Raw genomic sequence first — 25,492 nt, 5'->3', positions numbered from 1 at the left:
CGTCTCGGGCTGAATTCGTGGGTCTTCAGGATGACCTGGTAGATATCCAGTTCGATTCAGGGGACCAGCTTAAAGAAGGTCCCCTACTCCTCCACCATCTTTTTTCTCTAGATGTATATTTATAATTATGTCATTTAGAAAATAATTTATTTAGTAAGGGTCTTCTAGGATAGGACACATTTATACTTCAGGGGTAGGTTCTGTCTTTATTTGCTGGGTGTAAGGAGTTTCATGACATTTGTCCTTGACTGAAACTTAAAATTGGCCCAACGTCATGGTTTTCAGCTTTTTTGTGTGTGTCCCAAAACTCCTGAATTATACTTTGTCAATGGCAGTGGTCCTTTGTAGCAGTGGTTCTCAGTTGGTGGACTATGGCAATATATAGATTAAAAATGGTTTTTGAATCCTGCTACCATTTCACATCTTCCCTTCTTTTGGACACAGCAGTTGGGGATCACTGTATGAAAGCAGTTCACATGAAATTCAACTAGGTAATATCAAAGACTAAGTTTATTAGTTGTGAAATGTAGTAGGAAATTGACGGAATACTTGAGGAGACCTGCTTCAAAGAGGAATTTGAATGATATTTTGATTTCTTTATTAAAAGGGTTACTAGACCATTCATTAGTTCATAAATCGCACTGTACCTTTTGTGGTGATGATTCATATTATTTTCTTTCAATCATCAAATATTCAACTAATGATGTATATTGTAACTTAACCATTCCATTCTGGGAGGGACATTTGCAAAGAGACTGACAAGTGGATGCCTCATTTTGAAAAGGAATTTATAGATTTTTTTTTTAATTTTTGATTTTCTAGATGATGGTGTTGATACTCAAAGTGGAACAAAGAAAGAAGATCTGAATGACAAAGAGAAAAAAGATGAAGAAGAAACTCCTGCACCTGCATGTAGGGCCAAGTCAATCCTAGAGAGCTGGGTATGGGGCAAGCAACCAGGTATTATGAACTGAGATTCTGGTACTTTGAAAAGCTTGATCTGGCACTTCTTTTCTAGATACCATAGATGGATTTTTTTGTTGTTGTTATGGAATTTTAAAAAATTTAACTTAAAATTTTTAAATAATTTTAAAATTTAATAATTTCAAAAAACTCTACATAATAAAATTTAACATTTCAGCCATTTTTATGTATACAGTTCAGTTCAGGGACATTAAACGTGTTCACATTTATTTTGTTATCACCACCAGCACCCATTTCCAGAACCTTTCATCTTCCCAAACTGAAACTCGGTACTCATTAAATGGTAACTCCTCTTTCGTCTCTACTCTTGGCCCCTGGAGACCACAATTTTACCTTCTGTCTTTAGGATTTTGACTAGTCTATTTACCTGGTGTAAGTGTAATCATACGGTATTTGTCCTTTTATGTCTTGCTTATTTCATTATTTAGCATAATGTCTTCAAGGCTCATCTATGTTGTTGTATGTGTCAGAATTTCCTTCCTTTTAAAGACTGTATAGTATTCCATTATATGTATATATTGCATTTTGTTTATTCATTCATCTATAGATGGGCATTCCACCTTTTAGTGATTTTGAATAGTGCTGCTATGAGTGTAAGTATACACAAGTTCTGCTTTCAATTATTTGTTTATATACCCAGGAATAGAATTGCTGGATCATGTGGTAGTTCTCTATTTAATTTTTTTGAGGACCTGGCAAACTTTTCCACAGTGGCTACACCATTTTATATCCCTCCCAGCAACATATGATTGATGCTATTTCTCTGTGTCCTCATCATCATTTGGTGTTGTCACTTTTTAAAAAATTTTAGCCATTCTGTTAGGTGTGTGGTGATATCTTATTGTGGTTTTAATTTGCAGTATCCTGTGGCTGTTTACCATCTGTGTCTCTTCAGTGGAATACCTGTTCATGTCTTTTGCCCATTTTCTAGTTAGATTTTTCTTTTTCTTTATGCTCTCCTGTTTTTGCAGTTCTGCATATATTCCAGATATTAGTCCTTTTTCTTATATGTGATTTTCCAAATAATTTCTCTCAGTTCATAGCTTATCATTTCATCCTTTCATCAGTGTTTTAAGTGCAGTAAAAGTTTTAAAATTTTGATCAAGTTTAATGTGGATTTTGCTTCTTCTCCCCCTTCTTACTCTTCTTCTTCCTCCCCTTCCTCTGCTTCTTCCTCTTCCTCCTCTTTGCCTAGCCCTAGATCTAGCCTGAAGATTTTCCCCTATGTTTTTTCCTAAAAGTTTTGTAGTTTTATGTTTTACATATATGTTCTGGTTCCATTTGAGTTAAATTTTGTGTGCAATGTGAGGTTTAGGTCAAGTTTTTTTGTTTTTTGTTTGCTTATAATAACTAATTGCTCCAGCACCATTTTTTGAAAAGGCTAACTTTCTACCATTGAATTTCTTCTGCACCTTTGTCAAGAATAAGTTGGGTATACTTGTGTCATCTATTTCTCTTTTCTATTCTACTAATCCAAGTGTGTATCTCTATGCCCACACCACATTCTTTATTACTGTATCTAAGTCTTGAAATCAGGTAGACTGGTTCTTCACATTTTCTTCTTCTTTTTTCATACTGTTCTAGCAATTCTAGTTCCTTTGCCTTTCTATATAAATTGTTAAATTAAAAAAATTGTTAAATAATTTTTGGATAATTTAATACCCGTGTGTTCATTGCTAGTATATAGAAAAACAATTTACTTCTATATGTTTATCTTGTGTCCTGCAACTTTGCTGAATTGACTAGGAAATTTTTTTTGGATTTTCTACATAGACAATCAGTTTTATTTCTCCCTTTTCAACCTATGTGCCTTCTATTACATTTTTTTTGCCTTGTTGTTCTGGCTAGAACTTCTTTACTATGTTTTGTAAGAGTGGTGAGAATAACCTTACTTTATTCCTGATCTTAGGGGGAAAACATTCAGTCTTTCCATTGTTAAGTATAATGTTAGCATAAGTTTTTGTAGATGCTTTTTATAAAGGTGAGGAAGTTCCTATCTATTCCAGTTTCCTGGGAGGTTTTATCATGAATGAGTGTTGAACTTTGTCAAATGCTTTTTCTACCTCACTTGATTTGTCATGTGATTTTTTTTTCCCATTTAGTTTATTAATATGAAGGATCTGATTTTTAACTGTTCAACCAGCTTTACAATCCTGGAATAAACACCACTTGGTGGTGATGTATAATTCTTTTTATATATTGCTTAATTCCACTTACTGATATTTTGATAAGGATTTTGTGCCTGTATTCATGAGAGCAATATTCTGTAATTTTTTTTGTCCTGTCTCTGGTTTTGATATCATGTTAATACTAGTCTCTTAAAATGAATTGTGAGGTATTTCCTTTTCTATTTTCCCGAAGAGATTGTTTAGAATCTGTGTTAATTCTGTTTTAATATTTGGTAACATTCTCCAGTGAAGCAGTCTGGACCTTGTGATTTCCTTTTTGGGATTTTTAAGATTATGAATTCAGTTTTCTAAATAGTTGTATGGCAACTTAAATGATCTGTTTCATATTTGCCGAGTTGAGATAGTTTGTATTTTTTGAGGAATCTCAAAGTTGTCTAAGTTGTCTAATTTATATGTGTAGAGTTGTTCCCTAGTAGCTTCTAATTATATGTAGATCCTGTTTCTTTCTTGATATTGGTAATTTATGTTTATTCTCTTTTTGTGTTTTGTCAGTCCTGCTTAGAGGTGTGACAGTTCTATTGATCTTTTGAAAGAACCAGTTCTTTGTCTCATTGATTTTTCTCTATTGTTTTTTACATTTTCATTCTCATTGTTCTGCTTTTAATTATTTCCATCTTTCTGCTTACTTGTTGGTTTATTTTGTTAGTTTTTTCCTAGGTTTCTGAGATGGGAGCTTATATTTATTGATTTGGAAGTTTCCCATTTTTCAAATGACCCATTTAGTACTATGCATTTCTCTCATGATTGCTTTAGCTTTTTTCCCCACACATTTTGATGTATTCTATTTGCATTTTAATTCAGGTCAGTATATTTTTCATTTCCCTCCCTCTTTGACCCATGGGTTATTTAAGAGTGTGTTGTTTAGTTCCCAAGAGTTTGGCGATTTTCCCAGTATTTTTCTGTTACTGATTTCTAGTTTCTTTCCATTGTTTTGGAGAACATACTCTGTATGCTTTCACTTCTTTTAAATTTGTTGAGGTTTGTATTGTGCCCAGGATATGATCTGTTTTGATATTTGCTGTGAATGATTATGTATTCAGCTGTTGGCTGGCGTGTTCTAAATGTTGATTAGATGTTGGTTGTGGTGTTTTTGTGTTCTTTCCTATCCTTGCTGATTTTCTGTCTCCTTGTTCTGTCAGATGTTGAGAGAAATATTGAGGTCTCCAACTCTAAGACTGTATAAATAGGTTTTTTGTTTGTTTTTTGTTTTTTTGGTCACATCTTTTGCAGTTTGGTGCATGCACATTTAGAATTGTTATGCCTTATTGGTGGATTGACCATTTTCTTATTTTTTAATGTTGCTCTATATTCCTGGTAATTATCTTTGCTCTGACATCTACTTTATTTAATATACCCATTCTTGCTTTCCTTTGATTACTGTTTGCATGCTTTTTGTTTTTTCTATCCATTTACTTTTTTTTTTTTTTAAAGTAGGCTCCACACCCAGCATGGAGCCCAATATAAGACTTGAAACTCATGACCCTGAGATCAAGACCTGAGCTGAGATCAAGAGTCAGATGCTTAAGTGACTGAGCCACCCAGGCGCCCCTCTATGCATTTACTTTTTTTTTTTTTTTAAAGATTTTATTTATTTATTTGACAGAGATAGAGACAGCCAACGAGAGAGGGAACACAAGCAGGGGGAGTGGGAAAGGAAGAAGCAGGCTCATAGTGGAAGAGCCTGATGTGGGGCTCGATCCCGTAACGCCGGGATCATGCCCTGAGCCAAAGGCAGACGCTTTAACCGCTGTGCCACCCAGGCGCCCCTATGCATTTACTTTTAATCTGCCTATTTGAAGTCACTTCCTTGTAGATATAATATAGTTGAGTTATGTTTTTTGTCCACTCTACCAGTGGCTGTCTTTTAATCGGCATATTTAGACTTTGCATTGAATTTCATGTAATTATTGATAAATTAGAGTTTAAGACTGCTGTTTTATATATTTTCTGTTTGCTCTGTTTTTTCATTTTTGTTTTGTTTGTATTGCTCCCTGTGCTTTACTTCACCATTTTTAGAATTCCATTTTGATTAATCTGTAGTGTTTTTGAGTTTATTTTTTGGTGTAGTCTTTTTAGTGATTTGTCTAATATATTATATATACATAACAAGCACAGTTTCCTGGTTGTGTCATTTAACCAGTTTGGTTGAGATATAGAAACCTTACTTCCCTTTATGTCCCTTTATCCTTTTCTGCTCATATGATTGCCTTAAATATTTTTGTTGCATGTATTTATAACCACATTTAGCAATATTATAATTTTTGGTTGAAACTTCAGACATAATTTAGAAAAAAGTCAAGAGATGAAGAAAAGCCTGTTGTATTTACCCTTATGTTACTTATAGTGTTCTTCCTTCCTGAGCTCCAAGGTTTTCCTTTTATTGTTGCCAATCTGTTTAGAGAACTTCCTTTAGCCATTCTTTTAGTGTAGGTCTGCTGATGATATATTTTCTTAGTTTTCCTTCATTTGAGAATGTTTGATTTTCCTTTCATTCCTGAAGGACATTTTTGCTAGATTTTAGATTCTAGGTTGTTGATGATTCTTTTTTTTTTCATCACTTCAAAAATATTTTGTTGCTTTCAGCTGTCCTCCATGGTTTCTGATGAAAAATTTGCTGTTACATGAATTGTGAGAGTGGACGTCTTGTCTTGTTCCTGATTTTTGGAGGAAAGCTTCCACCTTTTCAGTGTTAAGTCAGTGTTAGCTGTGGGCTTGTCATATATGGCCTTTATTATCTTGAAGTATGTTCCCTCTATACCTGCTTTGTTGAGAGCTTTTGTCTTAAATGGATGTTGAATTTTGTCAGATGCTTTTTCTGCATCTGTTGAAATTATCATATGATTTTTATTTTTCATTTTGTTGATGTATATTATGTTGATTGATTTGTGGGTATTGAACTGTCCTTGCATCCCTGGGAATAAATCCCAGTTGATCATATTGACAAAATCAGTTTGCTAATATTTTGCTGAGGGTTTTGGTGTGTATGTTCTTTAGGGAAATTGGGCTGTAACTATTTTTTTTTCTTGCGGTGTCCTTATCTTGCTTTGATATCAGTAATTCTGGTCTCATAAAACGAATTAGGAAGTGTTCTTTCCTCCTTAGTTTTTTGGAAGAGTCTGAGAAGGGTTGGTATTCATTCTTCTTTGAATGTTTGGCAGAATTCACCAGTGAAGCCATCTGTTTCTGGATTTTTTTTTTTTTTTAGATTTTATTTATTTATTTGATGGAGAGCAAGTGCACAAATGGGGAGCAGCAGGCAGAAGGAGAGGGAGAAGCAGGCTCCCCACTGAGCAAGGAGCCTGATGTGGGGCTCTATCCCAGGACCCTGGGATCATGACCTGAGCTGAAGGCAGATGCTTAACCGACTGAGCCACCTGGAGGGGGAGGTTTTTATTACTGATTAAATCTTTTCATATTTTCTGTTTCTTTCTTATTCAGTCTTGGAAAGTTGTATGTTTCTAGGAATTTGTCCATTTCTTCTGGGTTGTACAGTTTGTTGGTGTATAATTGTTCATAGTAGTTTCTTACAATCTTTTGTATTTCTGTAGTATTGGTTGTAACATCTGTTCTTTCATTTCTGATTTTATTTCTTTCTTTTCTTTTCTTGGTGACTTTAGCTACCTGTTTGTCAATTTTTTTTTATCTTTTCAAAGAACCAGTTCTTGGTTTCATTGATATTTTCTATTGTCTTTTTATTATCTATTTCATTATTCTTTGATCTTTGTTTTTTTCCTTCCTTCTACTAACTCTACCCTTAACTTGTTCTTTTTGTAGTTCCTTGAGGTGTAAAGTTAGTTTATTTGAGATGTATCTTGTTTCTTGATGTAGGCATTTATCATTATGACTTTCCCTTTTATTTTTTTTTTTTAAAGATTTTTTTATTTATTTATTTGACAGAGATAGAGACAGCCAGCGAGAGAGGGAACACAAGCAGGGGGAGTGGGAGAGGAAGAAGCAGGCTCATAGCGGAGGAGCCTGATGTGGGGCTCGATCCCATAACTCCGGGATCACGCCCTGAGCCGAAGGCAGACGCTTAACAACTGCGCCACCCAGGCGCCCCCTATGACTTTCCCTTTTAGAACTGCTTTTGCTATATCCCATAAGTTTTGGTATGCTATATTTTTCTTTTCATTTGTCTCAAGGTATTTTCTGACTTCTGTTGATTTCTTGGTTGACGCATTGGTTGCCAAGTAGCATGTTGTTTAATCTCCACGTATTTGTGAATTTTCCAGTTTTCTTGTAATTGATCTCTAGTTTCATACTATTGTGGTCGGAAAAGGTGCTTGATGTGATTTCAGTCTTCTTAAATTTATTAAGACTTTTCTTGTGGTCCAATATATGATCTCTCCTGGAGAATTTCCATGTTGACATGAGAAGAAAGTATATTTTGTTGTTTTTGCTGTATATATCTGTTAAGTCCATCTGGTCTGATACATAGTTTAAGGTGATATTTCCTTATTGATTTTATGGTTAGATCATCTATTCATTGATGAAAGTAGAATGTTAAAGTCCCCTGCTGTTACTGTACTGATATTTTTTTCCTCCCTTTAGGTTTGTTAAGATGTGCTTTATATATTTATTTGTTCCTATGTTGGGTGCATAAATATTTGTAAATATTATGTCTTCTGTTGGGTGGACTTTTTTAAATCATTTTTTATCATTATGTAATGCTTTTCTTTTTCTTTGGCTTTTATACAGTCTTTATTTTAAGTCTGTTTTGTCTGATACAAGTATAGCTACGCCCACTTTGCTTTGGTTGTCATTTGCATGGAATATCTTTTTTCATCCCTTCACTTTTAGTCTGTGTCCTTATGTCTGAAGGTGAATCTCTTGTAGGCAGCATATAGATGGATCTTGGTTTTTTAATCTATTCAGCCCTTCCATCTTTTAATTGGAGAATTTTCTGTATTTATATGTACACTGATTATTGGTAGGTTTGTGCTTATTGCCATTTTGTTAATTGTTTTCGGGCTGATTTGTAGTTCCTTTGCTTTTTTCTCTTTCCTCCTTTGTGGTTTGATGGCATTCTTTATTATTATGCTTAGATTTCTTTATCATTATCTTTTATGTATCTGCTATAGGTTTTTGTTTTATGGTTAGCATGAGCCTTACATATATATATATATATTTAAAATAATTTTTATTTTGTTATATTAGTCACCATACAGTACATCCCCATTTTTTTTTAGGTTTTTTTAATTTTTATTTTTTATTTTTATTTTTTTAATAATTTTTATTTTGTTACATTAGTCACCATACAGTACATCCCTAGTTTTTGATGCAATGTTCCATGATTCATTATTTGCATATAACACCCAGTGCATCATGCACTATGTGCCCTCCTTAATACCCATCGTCGGCCTATCCCAATCCCCCACCCCCCTCCCCTCTGAAGCCCTCAGTTTGTTTCCCAGAGTCCACAGTCTCTCATGGTTCATTCCCACTTCTGTTTACCCCCCCTTCATTCTTCCCTTCCTTCTCCTACCGATCTTCCTATTTCTTATGTTCCATAAATGAGTGAAACCATATGATATATATTTATTACAGTCTATTTTAAGTTGATAACAGCATAAGTTTGAAAGCATTCTAAAACTTTAAATTTTTACCCTCACCCCCATGCTTTATGTTCTGATGTCATAATTTACATTTTTTTATCTTGTGTATCTCTTAGTTATTGTAGTTGTAGTTATTTTTCTAATCTTGTCTTTTAACCTTTATGCTAGGTTTGTAAATGATTAATCACTTACCTTTACTATATATTTATCTTGCCAGTGAGATTTGTACTTTCATATGTTTTCTTGTTACTAAATAGTTCCCTTTCTTTTCCAGAAAAGGGGTTCTCATCCGTGCCTTCTTGATGGACAACCAAAAAACTGGCATTTGGTGTTTATCTTTGCCCCTCAAGTCTCGGGGATTAGCAGCTTTATAGACAAGGGCAGTCCTGATCGTAAACCTACTGCATTTGCACAAAACAGTGCAGTTTGTCTATCCCTGCCTGCTTTAAGTCCTAGTGCTCACTTCTCTTCCTTAGTAATAAATGCTGTTTGTGGCATTTTTTTCCCCCCAGAATAGGACACTTTCATCTGCATTAAAAACCTGTGCAGGATGTATTCTTTCTCCACAGTGACTTTCTGCATGGCATCTGGGAACTTGTCTACTTCCTCTTGATTGGCAGAAGCGGCTTCTCCTGTTGACATTTTTATTTTTTTTAAGGTTTTATTTATTTATTTGACAGAGAGAGAGACAGCCAGCGAGAGAGGAAACACAAGCAGGGGGAGTGGGAGAGGAAGGAGCAGGCTCCCAGCGGAGGAGCCCGATGTGGGGCTCGATCCCAGAACACCGGGATCACGCCCTGAGCCGAAGGCAGACACTTAACGACTGAGCCACCCAGGCACCCCTCCTGTTGACATTTTTTAAGTCAAATCTTTTTCTGAAATTACCAAACTTACTGACATTAAATTCTCCAGCTTTTGATCTTCACCTTCCTTTTGCTTTAGGTTGTCATCATATAATGACTTCACTTTTTCTCAAATCACATTAGAGTCTCTATAGGTATTCCTTTCTTATAGCAATCCTGCACCCGCATAACAGCTGCATTTTCAATACTACATAAAAAGGTATTTCGCAGAAAGTACAGTGTTTTTGTGTCTGCTGGTGTGACTGTTACGTCAGCTTCATGAATTTCCTCTTCTTTTTTTATCATTGGTTCTTATACCGGATTCATTTATCTTGAAATGGCAGGCAACCACAGCTGTAGACCTCCATCTATAGTATTTATCAAACAATTCAACCTTTTCTTGTAAGGTCATGACTTTTCTCTGCCTCTTGGGTGCATGTCCGGCATCATCAGTGGCACTATGTATGCATCCCATGGTGTTATTCAAGGTTTACAGTATTCGACTAAACACAATGAAAGATATATGAGAACTAGTAGAGATCACTTTTAACTGTAATACACAATTTACTGGACACAACTACTCATGTGGAGATGGTTAGCATCTAGTGGTATTTTAAGTGGATACTTGCAACACTTGAGCTCACTGCAATAGCAACAGGAGTGGTTATGAAATTATTACAGTAGTACATTACATTAAGTTTGTACTGTGGTTAATTTTATGCTGTTATGATTTAATACTGCATCTTTAGGGTTGTTTACATTTCTTTCAACCTTATAGAGGCTGTAAGTATTTTTATGTATAAGTGTTGATAAATTTTAACTTTATAATAGATTTTATGGTACTAAGTCATAAAATAGACTAATAGTTACATATATTTTGTGCGTTCATGACATACCTCACTTTTAAATTTTTTTGATATTTCTAGGCTTTGTGATTTGTGAGTTTTTTCAAATTGTTGCAAATCTCCATAAATTTTCCAATATATTTATTGAAAAAAATGTGTGTATAAGTGGACCTGTGTAGCTTAAGACTGTGTTGTTTAAGGGTCAGCTGTAATTATTTTATCTTCTTCCAAAATATTCCAGTAAGTGTATTACCTTTCACGAATCCTGTATGCTGGGCAATTTTATTGAAACATTTTTATTTTGAGTTTGGTTATGTAACATAAATACAATGGGTAGAATTTTTCTGTGTGTAAGAAATGTGCTGCTGAGAAGTATTGACTTTATAATTTTGTGTTAAAAGCTTTAACAGAGTATTTTACAGAGGCAGCATACAGTGGTGGCTAAGAGTTGTCTGTCTCGTGTGCCGTAATCCTCTGGGTCACCTTGAGCAAATTCTCTGTGCCTCAGTTTCCTGCTCCTTAAAATCTATGTACAATATTACCTCTTGATGATATGTAAGGTGCTTACAACCATTTATTGGCACATATTAAGTACTCAGGTGTTACATATTATTGCTATTATCCATTTTATCAACATTGTAACAAACTATAGGCAAGATATTGAGAGGTTGGATATTTTCTTCTCCTGTTTTCTAGATGTGAATGAATTGAAAGAATGTCTTTCTGTGTTGGTTAAAGAGCAGCAAGCTCTGGCCATCCAGTCAGCCACTACTACCCTTTCAGCCCTAAGACTCAAGCAGAGGCTGGTCATCTTGGAACGATATTTCATTGCCTTGAATAGAACTGTTTTCCAGGAGAATGTCAAAGTTAAGTGGAAAAGCAGCAGCATTTCTTTGCCTCCTATGGACAAAAAAAGGTAATAATACGGAATCTTGCTACCAGCAAAATATAAAACGCAGGCTGTTTTGTTTAGGAAAGTTTAAGTACAACTTGCAGTATAGTCCCATTTTTCATTTTATGATATTTTGTTCTTGCTTTCCCTTTTTGTATGTTTCATATAATCTAGAGAATGGCTTTGCTGATTTGCTCAGATTAACAGACTATGCTTCATGATCTGTGCCATTATTTTAAAACCCTTTTCTGTTAGTGACTGTGGAAGCCAGCGATGGTGTAGGTAAGGATGTCTAGATTTTTGAAAACGGGGTCTGAATATTACATTCTTTTTGTTTTGTTTTATTTTGCTACTGGATGGAGAATAGTCAGATCATGATATTTAGTGCCTGGCTAGTTTAGATGCCTTTTTTCTTCTTCCTAATGTGATTTTCTTACTCTTTTATATAAGAGATTCTTTCAGGTATATTGTTTTTAATATATTGGTATAAATCAGCAGATTTTCTGAGACATTAACTAGAATGCTTAAGGCTTGTATAAAGTTTTATTTTTCCAAAATGTAGCTGTCTATCACAGTTTTGTTCTCAGAAGGCTTGACTAAAAGATTTCTAGATATAACTCATACTTTATGTAGCAAGAAGAGTTGGTTTTATTTGTAATGTAATACTGACTTTTATTCCCTATAGAGCACATGGAAGTACAGGGGCAGAAAGAAGCAGGGGGCAAAAAACCTTATCATCTTGTTACCTGGAGACAAGAAGGGCTAAATGTAGCACATTTCATATTTTTTTTCCTTCTTAAATCTAGTTGAAATCACATTACATGTCCTATATTTGATAGTAGTTTTAAGATAAACTAAGTGACAGAGGATTCCTACCCATGTGGTGATAGCGAGCAGCACAGTCCTTTCTTTCCTTCTTGTCTGGAAAGTGAGTGGTCCTTTGTGGTGATCATTGATCAGAGAGGGATTCTGCATATGAGGGTGGTAGATTCTAAGACTCTCTAAGCGCTCGTGTGTGTTTGTTGAATGAGACTGAATTCTCTAAGATGCGGAAGTGGCCGAGATCCCAACCGATTTTTCTCTGTGTTTTTTTCTTTGTGGTGACATGACTGTTGATGGATTAATTGGAGTCTGCCTTTCACTAAATCAAATTCCTAAAATTAAAAAAATATGTATTTTGAGATAACTGTGGTTCACATGGAGTTGTAAGAAATACTACAGATTCCTTATACCCTTCACCTACTTTCCCCCAGTGGTAGCCACTTGCAAAACTGTGGTATACTTTATCACAATGAAGATACTGACTTTGGTACAGATTACCTCTCTCACTCAGATTTCCTTAGTTTTACATGTTCTCAGCTCTGTGTGTGCATGCATGTATGCTTGTGTTTCCATATGATTTTATCAGAGGTGTGGATTTCTGTTACCACTGCCACAGAGTACAGGACAAGGAGCCTTTTTATACCACACTCATCTCCTTTCCCCTCCCCTCTGCCTTATCCTCTGGTGGCCCCTAATCTGTTCTTCATGTCTTTTATGTAACCTTGGCTTTTTTTCAGTCAGCATTATCTCCTTGAGATTTTTCCAACTAGTTGCATGTATCATCATAGTATAGTAGAATTCTATGACATGGATGAACTAATTTTGTTTGACCATTTATCAACTGAAAGGTTATTCAGTTATTTACAATTTTTGAGTATTATGAATAAAGCTGCAATGAATATTTGTGCACAAGTTTTTGTGTGAACCTCTTTCATTTCTCTGGAATAAATGCCCTGGAGTTCAGTTCTTATGTCTTATGTTTAGGTTTGTAGGACATTGCTATACTGTTTCCAGAATAGCTGTACAATTTTACAGTCTCATCAGCGAGTATTAGTGGTTTAGTTTCTCCACATCCTTGTCAGCATTTGGTATTGTTACTTCTTTGTTTTAGTTATTCTGTTAGATGTATAGTGATATCTTCTAAATTTTTGTAGATTTCTTTTCCTCATTTCTCAACTTACTGGATAGTGGTGGGTTTTACTAACTAGCAATGGTTTGGATAGTTGACTGGTGTGGATGGGTATCAGTCCAGTCTATTTTTTTTTTTTTTTTTGAGTATCTGTAAAACAGAGTGTGACTTAGTGAAGATTTAGCAGTCCTTACACTGTACAGGTGTAGGACTGTTGGGCTCTTTCTCTAGGGCCAAGGTTACAACTGCCTGAGGGGAACCCCAGTTTCATGTATCTCCTGAAGCAGTTTTCTCCTGGTGAGGGCTCCTCCTACCTCATCTGAATAGACTCAGCATGTGTGCTTTCTGTTTTAAAGACTGCTGTATTTCTTATTCAGAAATAAAGTTTAAATTTCCTTATTCCCGTCTCCCAGGCACTCAGTCCCCTTATTAGAGGCAGTCATAATTAAGGTCTTTTGTGTCTCCTCATGAGCTCCCCTCCTAAGCTCAAGATTCATAGATGTGCATACTAGCTGTCTCTCTGGGGTCCCCACATTCTTCACTGCTAATTTTACTTGACGCTGTATCTTGGGATGATCATTCTATATCATTATCCATTTTTTTTTTAAAGATTTTACTTATTTATCTGACAGAGAGAGAGAGCACGAACAGGGGGAGGGGCAGAGGGAGAAGAAGACTCTCCGCTGAGCAGGGAGCCCGAAGCAGGGCTCCATCCCAGGGCCCTGGGATCATGACCTGAGCCGAAGGCAGACAGTTAACTGACTGAGGCACCCAGGTGTCCCTCATTACCCATTTTTAATAGCATTTCCCCCTGATTGTGAAAGCAAATTTTAGTAAGTTTGAAGAATATGGTACATAATAGAAATACTCAACAGTGTAAAGTTGAAAATAAAATGACTTGCTAAGCGTGATTGAGTTTATATTGTATACTTTTTACATTATTGTTTTTTTTAGAATGATATTTATGGTATGCCATTTGTATAACTTCTTTAAACATGCATATCTCATTAACTTTACAATATAAGTAGTAAAAAACTTAAAAGATGCATGAGAATGATAAGCACTAAATTCAGGAGAGGATAAGCTTAGCAAGATGAGGGCAAAAGAGAATAGGACAGATACATGGGTCTCCACTCCTGGTCATCCCATATACCTAAAAGAATCCAAAGCAAATACAGATTGCATAGCTCTGTGTGCAGTCCTAGGCATTGTTGTATTGTTATTTGTGTGTTCCTGAACTGCCTTTTCTTTACTACATGACCTTTAACCTCCCATTTATGTATTTATCTGTTTATTTTCTGTTTACCAGAGAAAGGAGGAAACTTCCTTTACAAAGGACATTTGATAAAAGTTTTTATATATGAAACTAAAAGTCACACATTGTCATCCTGCTGTCTGAAGAAATCTGTTGATCACATTTTTGTACAGATCCTTCAATGTTACTTACTTTATTTTAGTATTTGCACATTCCTCTGACTGACCAGTTATCACAACTCCTGTGTGTGTTGTCCACAGTTCCCGGCCCACAGGCAAAGGAGTGGAAGGACTTGCAAGAGTTGGATCCCGAGCAGCTCTCTCCTTTGCCTTCGCCTTCTTACGCAGGGCCTGGCGGTCAGGTATGTGGGGCCAGAGTGTTCTGTTTCCCCACATCTGGAGAATTGGGTTGTCTTCTCAGTTCTGCCACCACATGTCCTTGGGCTGATCCCATATGCTCTCTCTGTGCCTCATTATTCTTTTTTGTAGAATGAGGGACTTCGGTCTGTTTGATTTTTCAGGACCGTTCTCTTAAAAAAAAAAAAGAAAGAAAGAAAGAAAAAATATGTATATGCATACATTCCAGGTAAACCACTGCAGTGTGCATCACTGCTGATTTATTTTCTAGAACAAGAAGTTAGAATTTCACAGGGGAGAGTCCTAAAATAAAAAACTGACTTTGGGGCACTTGTATTAAATTTTAATCTCTTGAGTTTTTAGAGTATCTCGTTGAGAGGAAAGTGAGGGATTAGAAATGTGACAGTGGCATCCTCTTACATGGTGGGGTAGAAGGCCCCTCTGGGAAAGTGGGGAGGGCTTTACTTGTCAGTGCTGCCTGAGGAGTGGGTACTCTCCTCTGATGTGTGTGTGTGCCCAGGGGAGGATGCGGATCTCTGCAGCGAGCTGTTGCAGGAGTCCTTGGATGCCTTGAGAGCCCTGCCTGAGGCTTCACTTTTCGATGAGAGCACGGTGTCCTCTGTGTGGCTGGAGGTTGTAGAGAGAGCAACCAGGTTCCTCAGATCTGTCGTGACAGGGTGAGTTCTTTCTTTTCACATTTTACTACATGAATGGTTCTAACAAGTCAAAGTCTCGTCTTAACCTTCTTCTCTTTAGAGCAGAAGGTTTTTGGTATGTGTTTCCAGCCTGTCCTCAGCTCTCTGATTCTAGATCTTGGTTTTTAGATTTTCAAATATTTGCTTTTGATATTCTAATTAGACCCAGGAAGCTATCATATTGAATCAGGTGGAAAATGAAAGATGCTTTTGTAATGTATTTTTTTAAGATATTTTATGATTTGGGAATTAGTCATTCATAAAGTGTTTGAGCACCTACTGTGGGCCTCTCAGTGAGAATGTGGATGCTACCATTCTGAGTGATGGGTGTGGTCTTAATAGACAATGTGGGATTAAACAACTACTCAAGATCAAAATGTTTAAACCTGCATCTATTTATTAGTGTAAAAAATTTTTTGAATGTTAATTATTTTTCGGTAAGGAAAGCCATTGAACTCTGGTCTTGGGTGCTATGTATTTTTGTTAAGAGTTTTTAAGTTTAAAGAAAATGTATGTACTGAAGACATAATTCAGCAGCAAGGACATAATTAAAGGAAAAGTGAGTGTTTTCTCATTCCTTTTGCCCTTGGTCACTGTTGTGCCCCTTCCAGTATGCAGGGACACCTGTGGTCTCTATGCCAATAGGCTGTGAGTTAGGCTCTCTAGCCTGCTGATGAAGGCATTGCAACAAGGTTTAGGGCTGGGGGCCCTGAAAATAGGCTTGGAATTACAGTTGATCCTTGAACAATATGGGGATTAGGGGTGCCAGTCCCCACACAGGTGAAAATCCACATATAATATTTGATTCCCCCCAAACGAAACTAACAGCATACTGTGGACCTGAAGTTTGACTGGTAACCTGAAGAGTGGATTAACACATATTTGATGTTGTATCTACTATTTACTGTATTCTTGTACTACCTAACTTTTTCTTAAAATTTTTGGTATTTCTGGGCTACATGGTTCATCTATGAGTTTTTTCAAATTATTGCAAATCTCCAAAAAATTTTTCAATATATTTATTGAAAAAAATCTGTGTATAAGTGAACCTGTACAATTCAAACTCGTTCAAGAGTTACCTGTAATTTCAAAATTCAACTGTAATGGTGATGTTGGAAGCTCCTCCCTTCTCCATCTTGGGTTAAGAAGACTTGTTATTTATTATTGGGGAAAAGTTAAAATATTTCTTTGATCAGAGATAAAGATAAGCATAGACATTTTGCCTGTATATGCTGGGTGGTTTTAGAAGTTGATGTTTCTCCATTTCCATAGAGGGATGTGGGTATTCTAATAGCCATACATGTCATTGAAAGTGGAAACATATCTAAACATTTTTCTACTCATGATTTGAATAATGATAAAAATAATTTTAGGTTATGGAAACTGGAATGTGTTTTCTAATGTAGTCATCTTACAGTATCTGAATTAATTCTTTCAATAAGAACATATTTTACAAATTAGTTGTATGCTTTAAAATCTCTTGTTAAACTTGATTATAAATATTAAAAAATATACATGCTCTCTTTAAGCTCTCATGTTACTTTGTTCTTGCATCTACTGCTTTCATTTCAGGGATGTTCATGGAACACCTGGTACCAAAGGGCCGGGAAGCATCCCCCTGCAGGACCAGCACCTGGCCCTGGCCATCCTGTTAGAGCTGGCTGTGCAGAGAGGCACACTGAGGTGAGGGGTGCCTCAGGCTGGGAGCATTTCAGGGAAATGTATCTGAACATCTGTTTCATTTTATGGCATTTCATTGAGTCATTTGTGATTGTAGAAAACATGTGGTGTTCGTCTATAATCAAAGAACCACATCCCAGGACTTTCTCTTTTTTCAAACCTGGGTACACTTAGGTTTTCTTCACTTCCTTTTATGTTCAACTTTCTAGTAGTCTAGGTGCTGTTTTTTTTTTCTTTTAATTTTCCTCAAATAATGATTTTTATTTTATTAATTCAGGTCCTAAAAGTTCCCTTTAGAAAGTGCTCTTTGAGGGGTGCCTGGGTGGCTTAGTCGGCTAAGGGTCTGAGGTCATGAGTTCAAGCCCCGTGTTGGGCTCTGTGCTGGGTGTGGAGCCTACTTTAAAAAAGAAAAAGTGCTGTGTGAATTTCATAACTGATTTTGTATTTCTTATCCTCAGCAAGTGGATATCTTGTGCTAAAATCTTGGCATAGATTCAGTGATTTTATTGCTAAGAATTGTTTTCATGGTATTATTTTAGTGGTATCCTTTCATACATAAAGTATTTCTGCTATTTTAGTTAGCTAACCTGCTTTTATTTTTGACAGACTATGGCAATAAAAGCTAATCTGTTTTTACTAGAGAATAAAGATATTTTCTCTTTCAGCCAAATGTTATCTGCCATCCTGTTGTTGCTTCAACTGTGGGACAGTGGGACACAGGAAACTGACAATGAGCGGTCCGCCCAGGGCACCAGCGCCCCCCTTCTCCCTTTGCTGCAAAGATTCCAGAGCATCATCTGCAGTAAAGATGCCCCTCATACAGAGGATGACACTCATGTAAGTATCATAACAAGATTTTGCATTTAAGTAGCTGACTTGATTCTGTTATCCTAAGAGAGTTAAGTTAGACTTTTATAAACTAGACCAGAGTGCCTGTCTGTGGCAGTAGTTGTCTCGAGGGGAGAGAGTGAGTCAGATGTGGGACAGGTGTGGGATGTCATGGGGTGAGTTTCAGTTGATACGGTAGAGTATCACACAAGCACCGTGGCCTCTGTGTGTGTGTTCTGGATTGTGTGTACTTAGTAAGAAGAATGTATTTCTTTACATGTATCAACTTGTACTTTTAGAGACATTCCTCTGCTGCTTTTTGACCACGCAGTTTTCTTTCTGCTGAACTGGAGCCATTGAACCCTTCCTGTTTGTGGGTTTAGTGCTTGTATGTTTCTAGCAGCCTGGAAACTTGGTTTGGCTGTGCTTTGGCTGTGATGGGGAGTGAGTTTAAGATGCTGTGGAAGATGTAAGGAAGGCATGCTCATCTCTGTGAAGGAGTGAGTTAGTAGAGGCATGAAAATGGATAAAAATTCTGATGATATTTCAGGAACAAAATGTGAGAGTCAAGCAGGTCCTTATGGACACTTACAGTGATAATGTGGGGAGGCAGCACAAGGACTTGAGGCTCATCTTTTGTGGGATGGAGTGTGTGTCTGGTTCAGAGGATGTGCTTTACCATGAGGTCATGTAGTTGCCTAGTGGTTAATGTCTATTTGTTTCGACCCTGCCTAGAGAAGTCAGGTAACTCTTCTTCTTCCATATTCTTCCATATGCCATTTATGGAGAAGACCTCAGATTAGTGAGTGCCAGCTACATTGCAGCACAGAGCTAAGTCTGACATGCACGCTTTTTTTTTTTTAAAAAGATTTATTTATTTATTTATGATAGAGAGCATGTGTGCCCATGGTGGGCGGGGGGGGGGGCAGAGGGAGAGGGAGAGAGTCTCAAGCAGACTCCCCAGTGAGGGCAGAGCCCAATGGGGGACTTGATCTCACAACCCCGAGATTATGACCTGAGCTGAAGTAAAAATTTGTTTTGTTTTGTTTTAAAGATTTTATTTGTTTATTTGACAGAGAGAGAGATAGCCAGCGAGAGAGGGAACACAAGTAGGGGGAATGGGAAAGGAAGAAGCAGGCTCCCAGCAGAGCAGGCAGCCCGATGCAGGGCTCGATCCCAGGACCCTGGGATCACGCCCAGAGCTGAAGGCAGACGCTTAACGACTGAGCCACCCAGGCGCCCCTGAAATCAAAATTTGGACCCTTAACTGACTGAGCTACTCAGGTGCCCCTGACATGCACACTTTTGAATACATATTAGAAAAAGAGCACTGAAAATAGTGGCTTACTTTGTTGGCCCTTCCTATATGTGGGGCATTGTGTGGAACATGTCACCTAAGTCATCACTGTGTTTAGTTCTAGAAATAGTGAGGCTGGTGGCAGAGGAGGACTGCCTGGGTCCTGGGTCTAAACTGCTTCTTTTTAGAGGTACAAGTTTGACATTGTAGGTCTTTTCTGGAAAGGCAGTCATTCCATTATAAAGTTAATTTTTCTGTCACTTGGCAGTCTTTAATGGGAATAAGGCTATTCTGCCTTTAGAAGAATTAAATTTGTTACTCAATGTGTAAGTAACATTAGGCTTTCTCCAGGGTGGATGGTATGTAGGTTAAAATAAGTGGTTTTGGTTTTCAGTTTTCAAAGCCAGTTTGAGGTACAGTGCTGTGTTCCTAGGAAGCTTGCTCTGTATTGTGAGGGCTGTTGGAGGGGTGAGCCTGGCTGGGCCATGTCATTGACTTGTGTGGAGTATGCATGTGCAAATGTGCAGGCACCGCCGTGTGTAGTTTTACAGCAAGTGTGTAAACACGTGGATGTGTAGTGTTACTGTATCAGCAGCACTTCTCATTTGATAGCCAAAAGGAGTAGATTTATAGATAATGCATAACTGTGACTACCAAAATATAAAGAGTGATTAAGGGCTGTGTTCCTCTAATTTTTCCACCATTCTCAAGAAGCCTGTTTACTTTTCTTCTGTAGCTTCTTTCTGGTCCTCTGAGTCCCAATGAGAGTTTCCTGAGGTACCTTACTCTTCCACAAGACAATGAGCTTGCCATTGATTTAAGACAAACTGCGGTTGTTGTCATGGCCCATTTAGACCGTCTGGCTACTCCCTGTATGCCACCTCTGTGTAGCTCACCAACATCTCATAAGGTACGTGAGATAGCAGTGTTTGTTCTTTGTATATTCTACAGTTAGTAGCACTCCTGGGTTCTCACTCTGTGCCAGTATGGAGACTCACTTTCTCTGGTATTGGGGGTGGAGCTGGTTACAGCTTTTAAACACGTATACGCTTTAAAGTGTTGTCAGTAATCAGAGTGAATGATGAGCAAGCTGAGGTGCACAGGGGTTTAGGACCCAATCCAGTGTCCCAGGTTCCAGATTCCAGGAGATGTGTCCCCAGAGAGCTCTCCATCATCCAAACAACCACATGCCATCCTGCCTTCCTCGGGGAGGTTCAGGTGTCTTTTTTGTACACTAGGAGCTCAGACCTTGGGCTCTCTTGACGCTGCGCAGAGCAGTGACAACACTGATCTACATTTGTGAAGAGCCTGCCAGTGCAGCCCCGCTGAGGACTTCACACACACGGTTGCACCTGACCGTCACAGCACTGTGCCACTGTACTGATGAGAAGCCTGCCGTTTGGAGTCACACAGAATAATCCTGGATTTGAATCCAGGTTTTTCTAACTTTTTATTTTTAACATGATTTATATTTATTTCATTTTACAGTCATTTTTTCCCCAAATAAATATATTCACATGATTCAAAAATCAAAATTAAGTGCAAAGACACTGTTACTTTCTCCTCCCTGTCCCCTCAGCCATCTGGTTTTGCGCTTGCTGCTTTTCACTTTTCTAGTCTCTTACGTATCCTTTCAATATCTCTGGTATTAGTATTAGTGGTAGCATGTCGTTGCTTGTTTTTTTCACTACACAGTATATACTGAGAACTTTCTCTATTAGTAAACAGAACTTCTTTCTTTATTTTAAAGCAACTCAGTATTCCATGTATGGATAAATCGTGGTTTTTTTGGTGGACACTGTGTTGCCAGAAGTTTGCTATGAAATGCTGCTGCAGTGACTAGCCTTGTTCATTTGTTCTGTTCGCGCATATGCGTGTGCCAGTGGTGATGTACCTGGTATGGGTGGACACATTCGCTGATTATTACAAAATTGCTCCCATATAACTTGATCCTTCTCATCCACACCGACAGTAGAATACTGGTCTTGCAGCCTCATGCTTAGGCTTTCGTGTTTCTTCCTGTTATGACAAAAATGGTAACCTGATACAGTCTGAGCATTTTAAAATATGTTTAAGGTCTACTTATATTACTTTTTAATGGTTTCTGTTAAAACGAAATGTTGTGTTCCGTTTCTTCATCTTACCTGTTAACTGAGGTAATACGGAATGTTGTGACTTATTTTGATGTTTTAGATTGGCTCATTTCTTTATGTGCTTTGTTTTTATCCTCTGGTATCTCAGTGTTACTCTTAGCATAAATTTTTCTTTCTTTTGAGTAAGAAAAAAATACTCTTGCCACCATAAAGAAAATGTTTACTTACTTTGTTATCTTACAGGGATCATTGCAAGAGGTCATAGGATGGGGGTTAATAGGATGGAAATACTATGCCAATGTGATTGGTCCAATTCAGTGTGAAGGACTTGCCAACCTGGGGGTCACGCAGATCGCCTGTGCAGAGAAGCGCTTCCTGATCTTGTCGAGGAATGGCCGGGTGTACACGCAGGCCTACAACAGTGACACGCTGGTGGGTGTTCTGGGGCCCAGATCACTTCCCTTGGTGGGCACTTTTCTACTACAGGTGCTACAGAATTCTAGTCTTTAAGTCATTTGATTTCTGAAGATTTAGAAACATCTGTTCATTGTATTTTATTAATCTTACTTAATGGTATTAAATGATTAAAATCATTATCGTCAAAATTTAGGGGCAGAATTTCTTAGTTGTTCAGATCAGGAACTCCTTACAGTAACATGCATTGTCCATCATGATTCCCATTTGTAAACTAATTTTCCATGTGTAAACTCAGTATACTTTGGGGGCCAGATAGTAACAGATGAAGGAATTGGGCCTTGTTGTGGGGGGGATAGAGTATGTTTCTGTTAAAGGAAGGTGCTTTTCACCTTGAGTTGTGAATTTCCATTGTGTGGAGGTGGCCTAGTCATGTCACAGAGCACTTGGAGGCTGTCCACTCTTCTGTTGGTAGTGGACAGGGCACCTGGGCGATTGGATGGCAGCCTCCAAAAGCTCATGTTCTTTCAGTTCGAGGAGAGTTTGTTAAAATGAAATGCATAATTGAGAAGAGTCATGCTGTTTTCATTGTCTTTGGACTGCTTACTAATTTTCTTCCTATTTTTACCCTTTTAGGCCCCACAGCTGGTCCAGGGTCTTGCCTCCAGAAACATTATAAAGATTGCTGCCCATTCTGATGGTCACCACTACCTGGCTCTGGCAGCCACGGGAGAGGTGTACTCCTGGGGTTGTGGGGATGGTGGACGACTGGGCCATGGGGATACTGTGTACGTATGGTCGATTCTTATAATTGACATGCTTTCCCTTTGAGTTGCTGTATCCAAATAGGATGGAAAAGAAAAGTATGGCTGGTTGCTTTCCAGCAGCTCTGACATGTAGGGCTAGGGTGGAAAAGGCTATCAAGATATGTCAGCCCCTGGGTAATTCTATGGGAATTCTGCCCCATAGCACAGAGGATGACATCAGTTGACCTTCCTCTTCTTTTCTCCCAGATTCAAAGCTTCTAGCTTTTGCTATTCCTGTTTTAACTACACATAGCAACACCCCACACTGTGGAGTGTCCTAAAGCAAATCCGACACTCCTTGTTTCATCATTCGCAAATACTTCAGCATGTCTCTATCAGATAAGATCCTCCTTTCCTTAAGCCATTCCATTTTCATAGGTACAAAACTCAGTAATTTCTTAATGTCCTATTTTGTGGAAACTTTTGATTATTGTGAGAGAGCAGGAATAAAACAAAATGGTTGTTCTAAATGCAGGGTTGTAAAAATGGAGAGTTCCCACAACTGCCACAGAGTGGTGGGAACCCTTTTATATGTTGCTGGCTTGAGTGGGGAACCTGGTAGAGAAAAACTTTGGCCTTAGATTAAAATTGAAGATGCAACGCCACTTCAAGGGAGTTAGAGGCATGAACAGCAGAGTTGAGAGGAGTCTGGCCCCTTCTCACTGGGATGGGGTGGAGATGGACATCCCTGGGTAGAATCTCAAACCGTGAAAGAAGCTGAGCAATGTGTATTGTGTGTTAGCATTCAGCAGAAATATTCCAAACTTGACAGTGCTGTGAGGGATTCAGACACATGTGGTAGAATGATTGTGAAAAACAAAGGAATGCTAATTATAGAATTTAGAATTGTTGTTATTCTCAGACTAAAGGGGGTCAGATGGGTGAGGCACATAAGACTTGAAAGGATGGAGATACAGGCTGGAGACATTAGTTTTTTGCTTCCTTTATGTTATTTGTAGTAGTAAGTTACAAAAAACTAGTAATAAAATAATACTCAGTTGAGATTAGGGTGCTAGATGCTAGATTAAGTAACTTGTCCATTGCTCGAGAAATTGAGGGAAGGAAAAGAGATCAGTGAAGATGATAGGAGTTGGAGGGAAACTTTGGGGGATTGAAACTTACAGGAGGGAGAAGTGGTATCAGAGTTGGGTTGTTCAGCTCTCCCTGTGCCTATATGTGCCCATGCTTTTGTGTGCATTTATTTATTTTGCAGAATAGTGGGTCACAAAATCAGTAAACCATGTCTTTGGAGAAGGTAGAGTTGGGTGTTGCCTATTGGTACTCATTTTCTGGATTATAAGCATAGGGCATTTTGCTAGTTTTGAAAGTGAAGAGCCAACTACTAAGACTTCTACCTAATTAATCCTTATGCTTCCTACTTTTCGTTTGTAAAATGTAGATTGGGTATGATTAGTAAAGCTTGCTCCTTCATTCCTTCCTCATTTATTTAACAAATGTGTCAGTTTTAACCATCTGTATGAGGTTTACAAATCCATTTGTTTTAAGAGTACAATTTGATGAATTTCAGCAAATGCATGCAGTTAGGGAACCACCACAACTGAGAGAACATTTCTGATGCCCCTGCTACTTTCTTGGATCTTTTTGCAATCAACCCCTGCTCTCTACTTCCAGTTCCTGATCTGCCCTCTGTCAGTACATGATATTTTGTTTCTGGCTAGAAACAAAGTTCTAGCAGAGTTCCTGATCTTCAGCCAAGTTGTTGGGTGTGTCAGCAGTTGCTTTGTCCCTATTGCTGAGCGTTCTATAGATGGGTCACTGTTTTGGACCACTATGAACAAAGCTGCTCTAGACTTGATTGTACGAGTCTTTAACAAACCTGTTTTGATATTCCTGCTGGATGCCATGCTTGGCATTGGGTGCCCAGTAAACAATCATGGAAGTGTTGGATGTTTGAATTCTATGTTCCTTAATTATTTCATAAGGCGCCTGAAAGGCCAAACTGTCTTGGCACTCTGTTAGTTTATTCAGATAGCTATTTTCTTTGCTAACACTAATAGGATGTGTAGAAGGACATTCACATTTGTTTCCTTTCTCTCAACAGGCCTTTGGAAGAGCCTAAGGTGATATCTGCTTTCTCTGGAAAACAGGCTGGGAAACATGTGGTACACATCGCATGTGGAAGCACATATAGTGCGGCCATCACTGCCGAGGGGGAGCTGTATACCTGGGGCCGAGGGAACTACGGCCGACTAGGCCACGGTACATTTGCTCTGAGCCAGCTCGAGTATGCAGTGGGAGGTTGCCTCTTTTGAGGATCTTACAATAACGATTTGTCCTATCTGTTTGAAGGCTCCAGTGAAGATGAGGCCATCCCAATGCTGGTAGCTGGGCTTAAAGGATTGAAGGTCATTGATGTGGCGTGCGGGAGCGGGGATGCTCAAACCCTGGCCGTGACGGAGAATGGTACGCCGTGCTTATGCTGCCTGGGCAGGTCCTCAGGATGAGGAGTGCCGCTTTCCTTGAGGGAGTGAGCTTTGGAGTAGAGTGTATCTCATGTGGCTGCCCTGTTGTCCATCTTTAAGTGATATGCACCTCATGGTCCGTGGCAGAGGTTAAGAAGTTATAGGACTTTTGGGGTGCCTGGGTGGCTCAGTCGTTAAGCATCTGCCTTCGGGTCAGGGCGTGATCCCGGCGTTCTGGGATCGAGCCCCACGTCAGGCTCCTCCGCTGGGAGCCTGCTTCTTCCTCTCCCACTCCCCCTGCTTGTGTTCCCTCTCTCGCTGCCTGTCTCTCTCTTTGTCAAATAAATAAAATCTTTAAAAAAAAAAATGAAGTTATAGGACTTTTAA

The 25,492-nt window shown here is 38.1% G+C and overlaps 1 protein-coding gene across 4 annotated transcripts in view; it reads left to right on the top strand.

Moving 5' to 3' along the window:
• HERC2 (HECT and RLD domain containing E3 ubiquitin protein ligase 2) overlaps positions 1–25,492 on the top strand; it is a 238,590-nt gene that overhangs the window by 34,813 nt on the left and 178,285 nt on the right. For all 4 annotated transcript variants that reach the window (XM_045795317.2, XM_045795319.2, XM_045795318.2 and 1 more), the window contains exons 4-14: positions 823–960; positions 11,112–11,331; positions 14,774–14,874; positions 15,390–15,546; positions 17,137–17,247; positions 17,910–18,081; positions 20,106–20,279; positions 21,706–21,894; positions 22,513–22,664; positions 24,745–24,902; positions 24,993–25,106. In XM_045795317.2, the coding sequence (XP_045651273.2) occupies positions 823–960; positions 11,112–11,331; positions 14,774–14,874; positions 15,390–15,546; positions 17,137–17,247; positions 17,910–18,081; positions 20,106–20,279; positions 21,706–21,894; positions 22,513–22,664; positions 24,745–24,902; positions 24,993–25,106 (1,686 nt within the window). The remainder of the gene's footprint in view (positions 1–822; positions 961–11,111; positions 11,332–14,773; positions 14,875–15,389; positions 15,547–17,136; positions 17,248–17,909; positions 18,082–20,105; positions 20,280–21,705; positions 21,895–22,512; positions 22,665–24,744; positions 24,903–24,992; positions 25,107–25,492) is intronic.

The sequence above is a fragment of the Ursus americanus genome, chromosome 28, assembly GCF_024610735.1.
Source record: "Ursus americanus isolate L20-20 chromosome 28, mUrsAme1.1.p, whole genome shotgun sequence".
In the NCBI taxonomy this organism is placed as follows: Eukaryota; Metazoa; Chordata; class Mammalia; order Carnivora; family Ursidae; genus Ursus; species Ursus americanus.
This window is presented reverse-complemented; position numbering and strand designations above follow the sequence as displayed.